We start from the raw sequence: 16,259 nt of genomic DNA on the forward strand, positions 1-16,259 counted from the left end.
AATAAGAAAAACCAGATTAATATTTTAGTTTAAGACATTTCTGGAGGAATATCTGCTCCTATATCACTAGGTGATATTGCCTTCATATTTGCTTTTCTTATATTTTAGGTTTAAGGAACACTCCTGGAATACTTTTGTCTAAAAGATATTTAGTAAAATAGTAATAATAGATACCATGTACTGCATAATCTACATTATATTACTCAAATCCTCAGCAACAGTCCTATGAAGTTAGGTGGTATTATTTCCATTTCATAGATGAAAATTAAGGAGGGCACATGATATGAGCATTAGGTGTTATCCGCAACTGATAAATTACTGAACACTACAACAGAAACTAATGAAGTATTATATGTTGGTTAATTTAATTTAAATAATAGAAAAAATATGATATTTAGAAAGATTGTCCCAAGGTTAATTCAGTAAGGGACAGAGCTGGGATTTGAATCCTGGTCTGCCTGGTTCTTAAACCTATTCTGTATTTTATTACCTACTAAGGTTATTAAGTTTTTATGATTTGTCACTTTAAGTATGCAGTTCGGAAGATTAGATATGAAGCAGCACACTGGATGATATGCTATATGTTAGCAAATTTAACTCCAATAATAAAAAAAAAAAAGATATGAAGCAGTACTCACATTATCCATAGCAATACAGTTATAGTTTATGACTTTAGGGCCACATGTGATTTAGATAGTGTGGTTGAAATTGAAATTTTGGCCCAAAGAGTTTATTTGATAATATCTTAAGGATAAGTGGCAGCAACCAGTATTTTTCTTGCTAGCAGGTGTTCTTAAGCTTTTGAAAGCATTCAAATTTAAATGGAAGCTGAACCTACATGAGACTTAATTACCTAAAACCTAAATATTTGGTAGCTAAAGAGGGCACTTGAAAATTCTAACTACTTTTAGGGCTAAATGCTATATTTTCTTACAGTATAAGAAGTGGTCATTGGTTTTATACTCTTAACATATTTGTGAAGTTTTAATTAACTGATTTAAAAATCCATCCTTTGAAGAGAGCATTTGTAATTTAAGTAGGTTAATCTACCTGCTTTCATCAGTACACCTTTCATCATTCTATTAATTTATCCATATGGACATGACCTGAGACTATTAAACTCCTAAGATAAAAATATTTTTAACGTACATAATAGTGCTTGAAAGGTATTTGGAGATTTTACTCACCGTATATGATTTCTGATAGTGAGAGAATTATTTCTGCCAAAATAAACACAAATTATAGTTTTATTATATGAAGGTATTTTTGCCATAATTTCTTCTTTGTTTCCACTCATGTCTCTCATCCTGCTCATTTCATTGAGTGAAATCCAATTTCTTTCTCAAAATTGAGATTGAGAATATTTTGACTCATTAGTTTCTCTCAGGGTGGATAAAAATAAATACATACCAAATATACTTTTGATTGACATTAATTCAAATACTTAAGAAAGGAATATACGGGGACGCCTGGGTGGCTCAGTGGTTTAGCGCCTGCCTTCAGCCCAGGGCATGATCCTGGAATCCCACATCGGGCTCCCTGCATGGAGTCTGCTTCTCTCTCTGCCTCTCTCTCTGTGTCTCTCTTATGAATAAATAAACAAAATCTTTAAAAAATATATATTTTTTGTATATATTTTAAATGAAAACAAACTTGGATGAGAGTCAAAGTTTCAAGCTTTGTAGCCTTGCCATCCAGCAAGCTGATGCATTTGTGTTGAGATGTATTGCCTTGCCTGGAAATCAAGCCATTTCTAGATGTGATAGTTTCACCCTGACTTTTCTCACTACTTACAGGAATTGTCCATAAAACAAAAACAAGCTTGAGGTAAAATTTACTGTTTGAAATTTCAACCTAATACTACATATGTTTCTGTAAGCTGAAATTTTGTCACATACCATGGACATTATGAAAATAATACCTTTTTTAGACTTGCAGAAATTCTGATCTAAAGAGCCAGAGTTTATAGTTCAGGAGCTCTAATTTGGGTAAGTCAGTTGGGTTTGACTCTGCCATATGTTTCTATAGTTGAGAATTATTCTTACCTTTCTTGAGATTAAATGTCACTTACTTTTATCAGTAAAATCATAGAAATAAAGTCTTACCCCAAAGAAACCCTAAAAAAAAAAAAAAAAGATACTATCTTCAGTCCATTAAATAGGCTTGTAATTTACACTGGCTTAAAAATTTATATGAACTTACCCCGAGTTGGTTCAAAATAGAAGTGATTAACTGTGAAAGAAGAAAAGTCAATGATCAGTGCTAGAGGGTTTATTTTTCAGTCCACATAGAAACTAAAATGTTTTCTATATGAATCTTTTTTTGGGGCAGCCTGGTTGGCTCAGCGGTTTGGCGCCGCCTTCAGCTCAGGGCCTGATCCTGGAGCCCCCGGATTGAGTCCCACGTCGGGCTCCCTGCGTGGAGCCTACTTCTCCCTCTGCCTGTGTCTCTGCCTCTGTGTGTGTGTGTGTGTCTCTCATGAATAAATAAATAAAATCTTTAAAAAAATGAATCTCTTTTTGTTGAAAAATTAATTCCATTTTATTGTTTAGTGCTTTATTTACATGATGTAAGATTTTAAAATGAATATGCAATATCTAAATTCCCTTAATTCAAAAAAAATTTTCTTGTAACTATTCACTATGTTTGAAAGATAGGAATTTGATGTGAGTGGTTAAAAAACTCACTGTGTACGCATCCATGCAAGTGTTGTGTTTCTTAAATTATGCAAACTCCCTATGTGAATGATACTTGAACCAAAATTTTAGGACAACTATGAATACTCTGCTTCAAGGGTCTGCTTAGACAAGCAGCTTCACTGGAAAAGTATTGCTTTGTAGTTTGCACAGTTCCATTTTAACAGACTGGCAGCTTGCTCAAGGAATTGACCATTGAAAGAAGGTGAATCCCTCTATTTGTAGAGCTGTCCATCCCAGCACATATGCAAGAACATGTCTAAACACTGCCATTTTTTTCTTAGGCAAGAACAATACGTGAGGTAGTGTTTGTTCTTTTAGGATGCCTCTTCCTGCTTTCTGACTTAACGAGGATCACTGGGAGAAAAAAAATTCTTAGGACTATGAAGATAAGGCAATTCTATAAGTTATTCTTTCAGAATTCTTCCCAGTATGGGTTGCAGCCAACAGCACTTTTTTTTTTTTTAAGATTTTATTTTTAATCTCTTCACTCAACATGGGGTTCAAACTCATGACCTGAAGATCGAGTCACATGCTCTAGTGACCAAGCCAGCCAGACGCCCCAGCCAATAGTACTTTTAAGAAGTTCAGTAAAAGAAAGTATAAGTAAGTCTTCAGATCTGGTAATCTGAATGGGTTCTGTGTCTGAGGAGTCAATATTTTCACTGGAAGGGACCTTGAAGGTAAACTATACCTTTACCCAAAGTCACACAGTTAATTTAATTGTAAAGGTGAGTTTAGAATCTAAACTTTCCCACCACAGGCCAGTGGTCTTTCAACCATGTTTTGATGTAGAGGTGAACTTGCTAATTTTATAGTCCTCAGTAATTAATTGTTGAAGATAGTTTCCTAAAACATGTTTAGTTAGAAATACGCAAGAATTTTTATTGTTTGCCATTTGGAAATGGAGAATAATGTTGCTGAAATAGAGTGGATTGTGGGGAGAGCACTAGCACTTGAACTCAAGAGACTTAAGTTCTTATTGAGTAGAGTCAGAAACTATTTGACCTCAAGGTTCTGGGACATATAAGTATACCTTAAGATAGTTGGCTTTAAATGGTCTCAAATTCTGAAAATTTTTCTCAGGCATACAAATGATTTAGGTCTAAGTTTCTGACATTTTTACAAAATATGCATATCCTTGATTCTAAGATATCACCAATTGTAAAATGTACCATTTAGTTAAATAAAAATGATATCTTTAAATAAATATGTGTATCTATTGTGAGATGTGTCTTGATTTCAGAAAATGTTTATGAAAAGCATGTTTTTAGAGGAAATGGAATTTTTTGTGTTCTCTTTCGTAACTCCACTCATTTTTCCTGAGTTTTTATAAACTAAGTTTCTGAATAATGTATCGCTAAAAGGCTTCATTAAAAAGTCTAATTGTGTGTATTTCAGTTAAAAAAATATTACCTGTTGGAATTCAGATTGGATAATTTTTAATCTATTATGTGTTTATGCCAATGCTTTGTTAGTGAACAAATAATCAAGTCTATTTTATTTCTCCTAAAGCAATTTATTCTGTAGGTCTAAGTCTTTTGACTCTTCATTTTCAGCCTTATCAGTGATGGAAGAGGTTGTCAATTTATAGTTTGGATGAATTGAATAATGAATGTAAAACTGTCTACATGCATTGAGATTGTTTTTTTGCTTTGAATTTAACAGCTGTGCTTGATTTTGTTTCCAAATGTAGACGAATAAAGATACTAATTTTCATGATGAACTGGCCTATCTTACATAGGAAGTTAAATGTATTTTTATGAACTTAGTAGATTAACAGGGCAGATATATTTACCGTTATAAGATCATTAAGTGTCAGGACCTAGAATAAAGGAAGGACAATAACATAATCAAAGAGTTGTAATTTAGCATTTTGTTTATCTTGTCTTCATACATTTTATATTAACTTGATTAATGAAAACATGCTTTTTAGAATTCTTATATTTCTAAAATTATGCCATTAAGAATCATAGTCACTAATATTTGAAGTAACTCCTTCCACAAACCTATTATCTCTAGAAGCATACATTCCACATTTTCTTTTGTGGTCTCCAAACAAAGTAGGGACTTCTTGAAAAGATCATTAAACTTATGCTTACTAGGTTGGAAAAAGACTATATTTTAGGATGACTTCTTATGAGAGAAAACTTTAGTAATGTCATTTCCCATCATTGTAATAGTAGTATCATGAAAGAATTTAGTATTAATATGTTATAATATACATTTTTTGATTTGTGATTAAGTCAATCTCATATGTAATTTTCCCTCCATTCAGCAAAATCCTGTCAAAGTGAAATTTAATCCTTTTATAACATGACCATTATCTTAAATCCAGTTCAAAGGATTCTAGGACAGATTCCATTTCAATAAGAATGTTCCCCCCCCCCCATTAATGTCAGGTATAACCATAAGATTTTAGAGGCAAAATGGACTTTATAAATCATTCATTTTCATTATTTTATACTCTAGAAGAAAGTAAGTCTCAAAGGAATTCAAGATCACTCCAAACTATGAAATGGCAGTTTGCTTTTTCTACTAGTTTCCTGAGCTCCTTCCACATGATCAAGGAAAGTTTTAGGTCTTAGGTCGTTCAGTTTGCAAGGGTATATCAGATTTGTACAGTAAATGACTCAAAATAGAAAAAATATCAATAACTGAAGGTCCAAAAGAGAATGATGGCTATTAATCCTTGGTATCAGGTTTCTCTCCAATTAAATCTAAAGAGTTTTCAAGTTTTTGTTTTGCATTCATTTAAGTACTTTCTTAAAGCACAATTAAGTATACTTACCTGATTTGGATCAAAAGGAAAAGGCAAAGGAATAGGAATTGGAACCTATAAAGAAAAGGGGAGGAAAAGGGGAGGAGTAAATAAAATAAAGTTTTATTTTAGCTTTTTTCCCTCATTAACTCATTTATCCATCCATCCATCCATCCATCCAGTATTTATTGAGCAATTATATAAGCTTTTAGGGAGCCCACTTTCTACTTGGTGGAGCTTTAGATACTAATGGATTTTAAATTAATCTAAAATCAAAGGATCTGTCTTATGTATTTGATAGTTCTTGCAAAGCCACCAGTTTCTCAACAGTAGGTTACTCTTTGCCGGCTTTTTAATACAACTCTGCCATCTAGTGGAAGGAAGAGTTTCCATTTCAAATTCTAGTGATTCTTTGTTGCCATACAGACTTATTTATATAAGATGTTAACAGAGGTTCCTACATTCTAATTATAACCCCAAACTTCAGGATTTTGCATTACCAAATCCTACTGAATTTCAGCCAAAAAAACAAAAACAAAGGTAAACAATGCTTCTAGCCTTGACTAGAACCAAAATTAGCAATTAATGATAAATGCAGGTAGAAATTTAGTGGCTATTCAAGTAGGATATGTGAAAACATTAAAAAGAAAGACTGTTCCAGGGATCCCTGGGTGGCGCAGTGGTTTAGCGCCTGCCTTTGGCCCAGGGCGCGATCCTGGAGACCCGGGATCGAATCCCACGTTGGGCTCCCGGTGCGTGGAGCCTGCTTCTCCCTCTGCCTGTGTCTCTGCCTCTCTCTCTCTCTCTGTGACTATCATAAATAAATAAAAATTTAAAAAAAAAATTAAAAAAAAAGAAAGACTGTTCTATTAACGACTATAACTTCAGTGACAAATTTCCAAAAGCCTACTTACCGTTGAGAAATAACAGTTTGAAATTAAATACAAGCGAATGGTAGGTGTTTATTACATTTAGATATAAAATTCAAATTAGGCAAAATCATGTTTATTTTAAGGATAGGTGGTAGACAAGAAGTTAAGCAAAATGCTGTTTTAAAATGTGTGTGAACTTTTCAAAATATCATTGCTTAAGGACTGTCCAAGTTTAACATGTCTCCAATCTGTGTTTCAGCCTCATGGTACGGATCATTTTCCCAAATGGTCCTGTCATTCTCAGGTCCATCCCATCCATTTGCAGTTTCCTCTGACTGTAGTACCTCACCCACTCCTCATCCCTTGTGACCCGGCTCAGATAATGTCTCCTCTGGGAAAGACATCTTTGGTCCACAGTCTAAGCCAACTTTGTTTTTTTTTTTTTTTTTTTAAGCCAACTTTGTATTTGCATCTAGAAGCACTCATCAAATTACATTTTTACATTTATGAATCTCTCTCATCTGACTGTGAACTTATCTCATGTCTCTGTATTTCAAGCACTCATTAGAGACCCCATCATGCAGTAGACATTCAGTGAATATTAATTGAATGAATGTTATTTGTCTGTACCAATTAACTATTACATAGAGAGTGAAGGAAATTCTATTATGTATTTAGCACTCTTCTGGCCTTTATTTAAAAATGTTATAAGAATCCAGATATTAGGAGAGACTGGAGAATATCTAACAGGAAGAGCAAAATAATTGTATTGTTTGACCTGTGAGAAAATGTTACAGAAAGCTGAAAAAAAAAAAAAACTTTTGAGAAAAAAAGCAGCAAGATGATTTAGAAAAATAGTAAAAAGAGGTTAGTATTTTCTTCATGAAGAGCAACTAGGCTCATTATAGTCAAAGGAACTCAGTATGGACACTTTTTTGATGGCAGGTGTAGAGAGACATTGGAAGAAGTCACTGAATATTCAAAGGAGAAAACTTGTTAGCCCCTTCTCACATTCCATCACAAGCTGTGCAGGGTGGGGGTGTGAATAGCTGATGCCTAGCAACCTTTTAAAGCTCATATTCAGGTCTGAAAATTTGGGAAATTTAATATCCATCATCTAAATAATAAATATTTTTGTAATTTGAGATTCTTCAAACCCATGTTTACCAAGGGCAGTTGTGGAGGAGGTGGAAACAGGATCTGAGGAAAAAACGGTGGTCCTTGTGGCAGGTAAAAGCCAAATCTCTGTAAGAAGAAACGTGATGTCAGTCATTTCAGACAACTATAAACTTTTAAAAAGATGAATACGGCATTTGAAAATACAACTAGAAATTTACCTGTTCACTGGAACCTCCTCCGTATTGTTCAAGCTTGTAAAACGACAACAGCAACAAGGTGAAGCAACGTATGGCAATACAGTGTTCATTACAAAGACATTTTATGAGAATAGGTAACAGCCCACTACTGAGCAGTACACCCACCAGTGGGGTAGCTTCACTTCTGAAATGAAAAACAGTTGAATATCTAATGGGGAAAGGTCAAATTAATTTTGTCCAGTGATTTAGAAGGTGTACTTCTTGCATTTAAACTTACTTCCAAATACTGGTTTTATTTATATTTCTTAAGAGTAACTACATGTTCCATGCCTCTTTATCTCTGAATCAACAGTGTTCTCAGTTTAGTTCTCAATATCTACAAGTTCAAAGTGAAGGGAGTTATAGAACTGTAAATTTAATTTTTTTCCCCAAACACAAACTTTGAAAGCTCTTTGGTTACACAATGCTCTTAGAAAGAGGATTTCTTGTCTACTTGGTGTCCTACTTAGTCAGACTATAACTGACACAGATGACACTCCTAGATCTCATGTGTATAGATGTAGAAGGCATGGCTGCTGTCAACAGGAGACAGTTTGGGATAAGGATACTGTAAATGAAACTCAATTCAAACTGCATAATTAAATCCTAGGTCACTGTGGAATGGGAGTTCTATTTTGCTAAGTTTGAGAGCTTCCTATTTTCCAGTTAGGACTTATGTGCTTTTTTATTATCTTTGCACTACTCTGAGGTCATTCTTATGACTCATTTTACAGACTGGGAAGCCATGGGTTAGCTTCTTGCTCAAGGTCACCCAGTTGGCAGATGGCACGTAGGACTGCGATTTGTACTGGGAAGAGCAAGGGCTAAGGACCAGTGATGAATTCCTGATTCTGCAACTTACCTGGACTATACCTTTTTCTTTTGTGAAGTGAAAAGATACAGGAAAGGCCTCCTAGCCCAGAAATACCATCCCTAGAATGGAAATAGAGTGGAAAATGGAGGAGGTGTACTCACAGGAATGGGCAGAGCAGTGGCAGTGCTCAAAAGGCCAGCTAAAATGAGAAATTTCATTCTGAAGGAAGAGTCTGGAATCGAAGGATTAGAAGATCATTTTTAGTTTTTTCTAAGTCCTATTCTTGTTGTAAATAAGCTGTTTAGTTAGAAGTGTTGCAATAGTGGTCAGGCTAAATTCTGCCTCCAGATTCAGGTTTTGAAAGCCTAGAACAGTGCTTTAAAAAACTTTGAATGCCTTTAGACAAGACATGCATTCTCTGGCTCATAACATTGCATACAATTCCTCTTCTTCCTTATAATCTCACAGTTCAACCTATACCTGTTTAGCCCCTGAAGTTATTTGAATTTGTGACCTCTACCCAGCAATCTTTAAACACGAGTGTTGCATCATGCTTAATATTGGGGACTAAGCATGTATAAATAAATAAATCCACCTTGAGCTTCTACCCACGTGAAACTTAGAGACCTTCACATAGTCTGGATGCTGTTATTGGCAATTATTCCTCAAGAAGAAAACAATAGAGAAAAAATCTTATAAGGCATAATGGGTTGGCAGAGAATAGCACAATATGAGTAAATATGAATACATTCAAAAAAGCAAATCAATGTGGTATTACTGGTCAGAAGATTCTGAAAGCAAACATTTTTATGGTCTTAAATCACATTTAATTCAAATTAACTTGCCATGTGGGTTTCAAACCAAACCACTGAAATTGAATTTTGGAAGAATAATCAAATTCATTACATTTTTATTAAGACTTGCCCTCAGCATCCGAAGCAAGGTATATCTCTTTATAAAAGTCACTCTTCAACTACTTCGTATGTGTTTTATACTCAACTATGATTTAGCTTCATGTAATTTTACTTTGCCTGAATTAGGCAACTTATCTCCCTTTCTCTTTTTTTTTCAGGTTTCTTTTTCATATTTTTCTTCCTTTTGGATCCAAACCTTTGAATTTTCTTTTTTCATAAGTGGGCTTGTTAGAAATCATGAAGTTACCCAACATGAAAAAATTTTACATTCTTTTACCTAGTTCAGTAGAATCAGCCCAGATTATACCGTATGTTTTTTAAATTACCTTTGCTTCAAATGGCCCTCGGAGCAACGAAGTCAAGGAGCAGTGTGATCTTCTAGAATCTGTATGCCCATCTAGTATTTAAGGCATATTACTAATGCCTTTATGGTCATGAGCAATATGAGTCACAAGATTTAAAGCTAAACTGAATAACTGGTTTCAGACTAGGACTCCAACTTCTAAAGTATCTCACAGAGATAGGGCTTAAAGACTGGTGACTGAGAGAATAATTTCATCTCCTTGGTTGGGATTAGAGCAATGTCTTTATCACAAACACATCACAATTAAAAGTTGTGACTACCAAGAATATTAAATTACATCTATAACATATCATCTAGGGCAGCAATATACAAGGGAGACAGTGGACAGAAAGATTTAAAGTTCTAAAATTTTCTATTATTAAATATTATTTGTTATTGCAAAATGATCTTAATTTTCAAATAAAACATTTTAAAATAAACAAAAAAAAACATTTTAAATAAACAGGTAATGTCTTTAGAATTAAAATCACTTTTCACTATTCCAAAACATTCAAAATGGTAATTTAATACCTCCAAATATAATTTCAGTGTTCCTAACAAATTCATAAATTTATAACCGTCATTAGTTAAGATTTCTCATGACATATCTTTGGAGTCACACATAAAAAATTCTGAATTTTGGAATAGTTTAAAATTATATCCCTAGTTGGAAAAAATTATATAAATACTTAGATTTTGATTAATCTAATTGAACTCAATTATTTAGAAATAACTGATGTGATGTGATCTGGTTAAGAACAAGTGACTCACAGAGCTAAGAAAAGAGATAAAACAATTTTGAAGTTAATCAGAGAAAATTATTCTGATAAAAAGCAACTTTTCCATAAGTTCCTGCAGATGAAATTCCCTGGGGCATCACAACCAAGGCTCTTAACAACCACAACAACACATTTTTTATTATTTTAAAAAATAAACAAAATTGCATTGACATCTTTCATTTCAGATAAGAAAATATGTAACACAAAACTGTTTTATTTTCATTTAAATAATTGTTAAGTAGCGTACAGAAGGCGACAGTTTCTTTCATTGCCTTGCTTCAGATCTTGGAAAAAGCTCTATTATGATGTTTCATTATTTTTGCTATCTAGCCTTTACTATTAATAGTTATGAAAGAAGAAAGAGTTCAAATGAAAACACAAATTTTCTCTTATGAAATGATTTCTTGCTATCAATTTACATTTATATATTGGAGTAATATTTAATTTATATATTGGAGTAATATTTACCTCTGACTACACTGGACATTAAGACACTTCAGAATTTTCTGTTGTCTGTGTTGTCTTTATATTATCTTTATTTTGAGGACATGAAATGTGTAGAAATTTTGCACGACCTCCCTTTCCCCCAACATACATGGAGAGCTGCACCAAAGTTAGAATTAGTTGTATCAAGCAGTGCATAATAATCATCCTTATTTTAACTTAGTAGGAAGCACTTGAATTTTTTCTATTTAAATTTACATCGCAACAAAGGGCATTAATAAGCATCTACCATTTAACAGCTGAATATTTGTTTCCCATAGGAAACATCTCCCCCAACCACGCCCCCCCTTTTTTTTTTTAGTAATAGGTCTAGGAAGTGTAGTTTTAATTTCATTTGAAGTGTGAGTCCTGAGTTGGTTTTTCACATGCAGTTGTTTAAATAAATGACTGGAAATAAACTTGAGTTAGATTTAGATTTTTATTAGGACATTAAGATACTGAAAATAATGCACATTAAAAACAAAATAACATTATTCCATTTTCTTGAAGTGTACATGATATTATGAACAAAATGAATGTAGTGTTTTCTTCAAGTTTTATAATTAGTATTTCATAAATGGATGTAGAGAGGGATGAGTTAAAACTCTTGTTCACAAAGAGCACACAGTATTTTGCATATGTTGACTTTATTTAATTTTAAAGTTTTATTTTCAAAGCTAATGTTAAATGCTTGGTGCATACACTGTTAGCAAGCAATTACTCTCATTGTCTTCTCAGACATGCAAACATTTTGCTAAATATAAATCTACAAGTATTGTGGCTGCATATATTTTCAGGAGTGGTCAGAAATGGAGGAGGATGCTGGAATGTTTGAATTCTTTCAAATCTTAATTCAAAACAGGAGATTTTCGTCTATGTCTTCTGTAAAAAACAAAAACGAAACAAAACACACTTTTAGAAAATAGCCAGAGTAGTAATATAAACAAATAATGTCAGAGCTAGAGGATTAGAGAAACCATCTAATTATACTGTAGGATGGTTCTCAGCCCTGGTACGGCATCAGCATCACCTGTGAAGCTTTTAAGAAGATGCCATTTGGTTTCGCTTATACGCAGAATCTAAAAAGCAAAACAAATAAGCAAACAAAAAGCAGATATAGAGAACAGACTGATGGTTGCCAGAAGGGAGGGGGGTGGGGAGATGGGCAAAATGGGTGAAGGGGAGTGGGAGGTACAGATTGGCCTCCAGTTATGGAATGAATAAGTCACAGGGATAAAAGTTAAGGAGTAAGGAATACAGTCAATGGTATTGTAGTAGCACTGTATGCAGATATAAGACCACTCCCACCAGTATGGCCCACCCTCACTCAATAATTATTGAACAAATACTTAAGCAGATTAACTTGAAGGAAACTTCAAGTCATGCTTCTTTTTCATATTAACTACTACCCTGTCTGGGACACCAGGTAATTTTCCTGCCCTATATAAGTCTGCCCAAGCGTTGGAAAGATTATGAACTTTGGCATATTTCTTTTGAACAATGGCTTCATTTATAAAATGGACATTTTAGTCTCATTATTTGTAAATTTACTTATTGTTGTGCTCATACTTTTTGCCTTGTTTCTGTTGTTTGGATGAGAAATGTCCTTCCTGTTGTCTTTCGGCTAATCCTGCTTGTGCCCAGGATGTCTTCCGTCCTAAGAAATTCTCCTCTAATTTTCCTCTTTTGCTTTTCTTTCTTACATCTTCAACCTTTCCTTCCTCACTGGGACCTTCCTATTAGCATTTAAATATGTTGCATATCTAGCCTTGAGAACAGTGCCTGGCACTAGGTGGACCATCAGTAAACCTCTGTTGAATGAAGGAATGAATGAATGCTCAACCTTATTTTATCCTCATAGATCTTTCCTTCAACTTTATATTCCTCTTTAGCTCTACCTTGCTTTCAAACAGCCACTCTTTACCTTTTCCCATCTATTCTTTCTCAGCCTATAGAATCTGGCTTCCATCTCTACCATTCCACTAAAACTGCTCTTACAAAGGCCACCCAGGATATGCTTAGTTCTATGTAAAAGGAATATTCTGAGCCTTTTATCTTACTTGGCATCTCAACAGCATCTGGCACTGTGATCTCTTCCTCCTCTTTGAACACCTCCTTTGACATGGCATTATGCTGTTTTCTTCCTTCCTTTCAGTAGACCTTTTATTCTTCTTCATAAACTCCTTCTTCCTCCTCTAGCTACCAGCCAGATGTTGTTCCTTGGTGTTCAACCCTGGGGCCTTTTCCATGTAACTCAACACTTTTTTCTCAGGGAAGTAATTCCCTTCTGTGGTGCTAACTACTTTCTGTATGCTCATAATCCTCAAATATGTACTTAAATTCCAAAATGCTGTCTTGAAAAGTTGACCCACATACTCAACTCTCAACTGCACATTGTCTCCCAAGTACTTAAAAGTTCAACATGTCATAAGCAGAAGTTATCATCTTCCCCAAATCTGCTTCTGTTCTTGTGTTTTCTTTTCTTTTCTTTTTTTTTTTTAATTTTTATTTATTTATGATAGTCACAGAGAGAGAGAGAGAGGCAGAGACACAGGCAGAGGGAGAAACAGGCTCCATGCACTGGGAGCCTGATGTGGGATTCGATCCCGGGTCTCCAGGATCGCGCCCTGGGCCAAAGGCAGGCGCCAAACCGCTGCGCCACCCAGGGATCCCCTGTTCTTGTGTTTTCTATCTTCATTCCTCTGTTTACCCGCCTGGCCTGAGCAGGGAACCTGGGTGTCATTCTTCTCTTTCTCTCAATCTCTCTACTGTCTGTTCCCTGCCCCTACACATTTCCTAGCAAACGCTGTCTTATTATTTCTATACATCTTGAATATGTTTATATTCTTGAATATATCTTGAATTTGTTCATATTTTTAAATATATATTGAATAGGTTTCCTTTTCTTTTTCCCCACTGTAACTGCCCTAGTTCAAGTACTCATCTGCTGTGCCTGAACTTACCACACGTCCTCTCAACTCTTCTCTGGCTACTCCACAATATAACCAAAAGAATCTTTCTTAAAATACAAATACATTGAATTGGCTCCCTTGTTTAAAATACTTTAATGATCTTCCAGTACTCTTAGGATAATGCCTTTAATCGGTTTAGTAGGATGATCTGACTTGTTTGCCCTGTTGGTCTCACTTGGAAGGTCTTTCTAACGATTAATATGGATATATGTCAATACATGGTATGTCACAGGCACTAACTAAATAAGACTCCTCCACCTTTTAATTAAAACTCATTTTTACACCTAAGGAAGATGAGACCTGTTGAGGTTAAGTGGTATGCCCTAATTCACATAGCTAGTTAATGACAGAGCTAAAATATTTGAGCACATCTAGCTCAGATAAAAGTCCGTTAAAATTCAGGAAAACACTGGCTAAAATTTATCTGGTCTTTCTGTGGATTTCTCAGCTATGAGGGAAGGAGGGGCATACTTAGAAATATTTTGTTTTGTTTTGTTTTCCCTAGCTACATCCCAAAGCAGTAACTTGTTTACTTATTCTGACTGAATATTAAATATCTGTTTTATTGGTTTACTATGTGATAATTCTTTCCCTTCTTCAAAATGTCATCATGGCCAAACCACAGTGAACAAACAAGATCATTAGGAGCTTTTCGAGTCACTGAACTTTAAGCTTTTCCTGCTCCTCCCAGACAGAGCCTGAGGGAGACTACATGCTGAGAAGTTGCCAGAAGTTTCAGAACAGTGAAGCACAACTGGTTTCCTTAAATAAATGGCCTCTATTCCAATATCACTCCCTTAAAATCAAGCTTTATTAAAGGGCATTAAATATGTCTTGTCCCAGCTAAGTTTCCTGCCTTTTGATAATGGTGGAGTAGACGGAGTGGGGTGGCTGTACTTCAGTATATTTTGTCCTTTTTTAAAAATTTAAATTCAATTAGCCAACATATACTACATCATTAGTTTCAGATGTAGAGTTCAATGATCAGTTGCATATAGTACCCAGTGTTCATCCCATCATGTGCCCTCCTTAATGCCCATCTCCCAGATATCCCATTTCCCCACCTGCTGCCCCTCCAGCAACCTTCAGTTTGTTTCCTAGAATTAAGAGTCCCTCATGATGTGTCTCCCTCTCTGATTTCTTCCCATTCAGTTTCCCCTCCCTTCCCCTACGATCCTCTGTGCTATTTCTTATATTCTACATATGAGTGAAACCATGTGATAATTGCCTTTTTCTGATTGACTTATTTCACTCAGCATAATACCCTCCAGTTCTATTCATTCATGTCAAACAGATATTTGACATGATATATATATATGTAATATATATATACATAATATTCCAATGTATATATACATTTTCTATAATTGTATATATACTATATATGAATATTGTATCGTATATATACAATATTCTCTATATATATCTTTATATATATGCCACATCTTTATCCATTCATCTTTTGATGGACATCTGGCTCTTTCCATAATTTGACTATTGTGGATGTTTCTGCTATAAACACTGGGGTGCAGGTGCCCCTTCAGATCTCTACCTTTGTATCTTTGGGGTAAATACCTCTCATAGAGTAGCTCTATTTTTAACTTCTTGAGGAATCTCCATAGTGTTTTCCAGAGTGGCTGTATGAAAAGCCCACAGTGAATATCATTCTCAATGGGGGAAAAACTGAAAGCTTTTCCCCTGTGAGGAACACGACAGGGATGTTCATTCTCACCACTGCTGTTCAACATAGTACTAGAAGTCCTAGCCTCAGTAATCAGACATCAGAAAGAAATAAAAGGCAATCAGATTGGCAAAGAATAAGTCAAACTTACTCTTCACAGATGACGTTATACTTTATGTGGAAAACCCAAAGACCCTACCCAGAAATTGCTAGATCTCAAACTTTGTCCTTTTTAACATGGGAATTAGAAAAGATAGTTTTAGCCATTTTTAGGAATATATTTGAGTTTATAGAATAGATGTTAGGAAGAAAAGTGGTATTATTTATGCAGGTCTGGGTTTCAATAGCTCATTAATTTCCTATCAGTGCTAAGAGGGTACACACAGTATGTCATAGCCAGTCTCCAAGAGCTCCTCCCACATTACAGCAGGGTAGTCTGGCCAACAGAATGTGGCAGAAATGATGTATGTCACTTCTGCGATCAGGTTATAAAAGACATTTAGCTTCAGTCTTGGATTCTCTTGCTTCCTCTTAATTTTCTCTCTGATCACTCCCTCTGGAGGAAACCAGATGCCATGCTGTGAACAAT

The 16,259-nt window shown here is 34.8% G+C and overlaps 1 protein-coding gene across 12 annotated transcripts in view; it reads right to left on the reverse strand.

Annotated features, from left to right (window-relative positions):
* SPARCL1 (SPARC like 1) overlaps positions 1-16,259 on the reverse strand; it is a 135,984-nt gene that overhangs the window by 1,879 nt on the left and 117,846 nt on the right. For 10 of the 12 annotated variants that reach the window (XM_072810572.1, XM_072810571.1, XM_072810577.1 and 7 more), the window contains 4 exons: positions 7,497-11,899; positions 5,488-5,532; positions 4,495-4,521; positions 1,188-2,232 (listed from right to left, as the gene is read on the reverse strand). In XM_072810572.1, coding sequence (XP_072666673.1) covers positions 11,871-11,899 — 29 coding nt within the window. In that variant the 3' untranslated portion in view covers positions 1,188-2,232; positions 4,495-4,521; positions 5,488-5,532; positions 7,497-11,870. The remainder of the gene's footprint in view (positions 1-1,187; positions 2,233-4,494; positions 4,522-5,487; positions 5,533-7,496; positions 11,900-16,259) is intronic. The other 2 variants (XM_072810567.1, XM_072810568.1) reach the window with 2 other exon arrangements.

Source organism: Canis lupus, chromosome 33 (assembly GCF_048164855.1).
Source record: "Canis lupus baileyi chromosome 33, mCanLup2.hap1, whole genome shotgun sequence".
Classification (NCBI taxonomy): domain Eukaryota; kingdom Metazoa; phylum Chordata; class Mammalia; order Carnivora; family Canidae; genus Canis; species Canis lupus.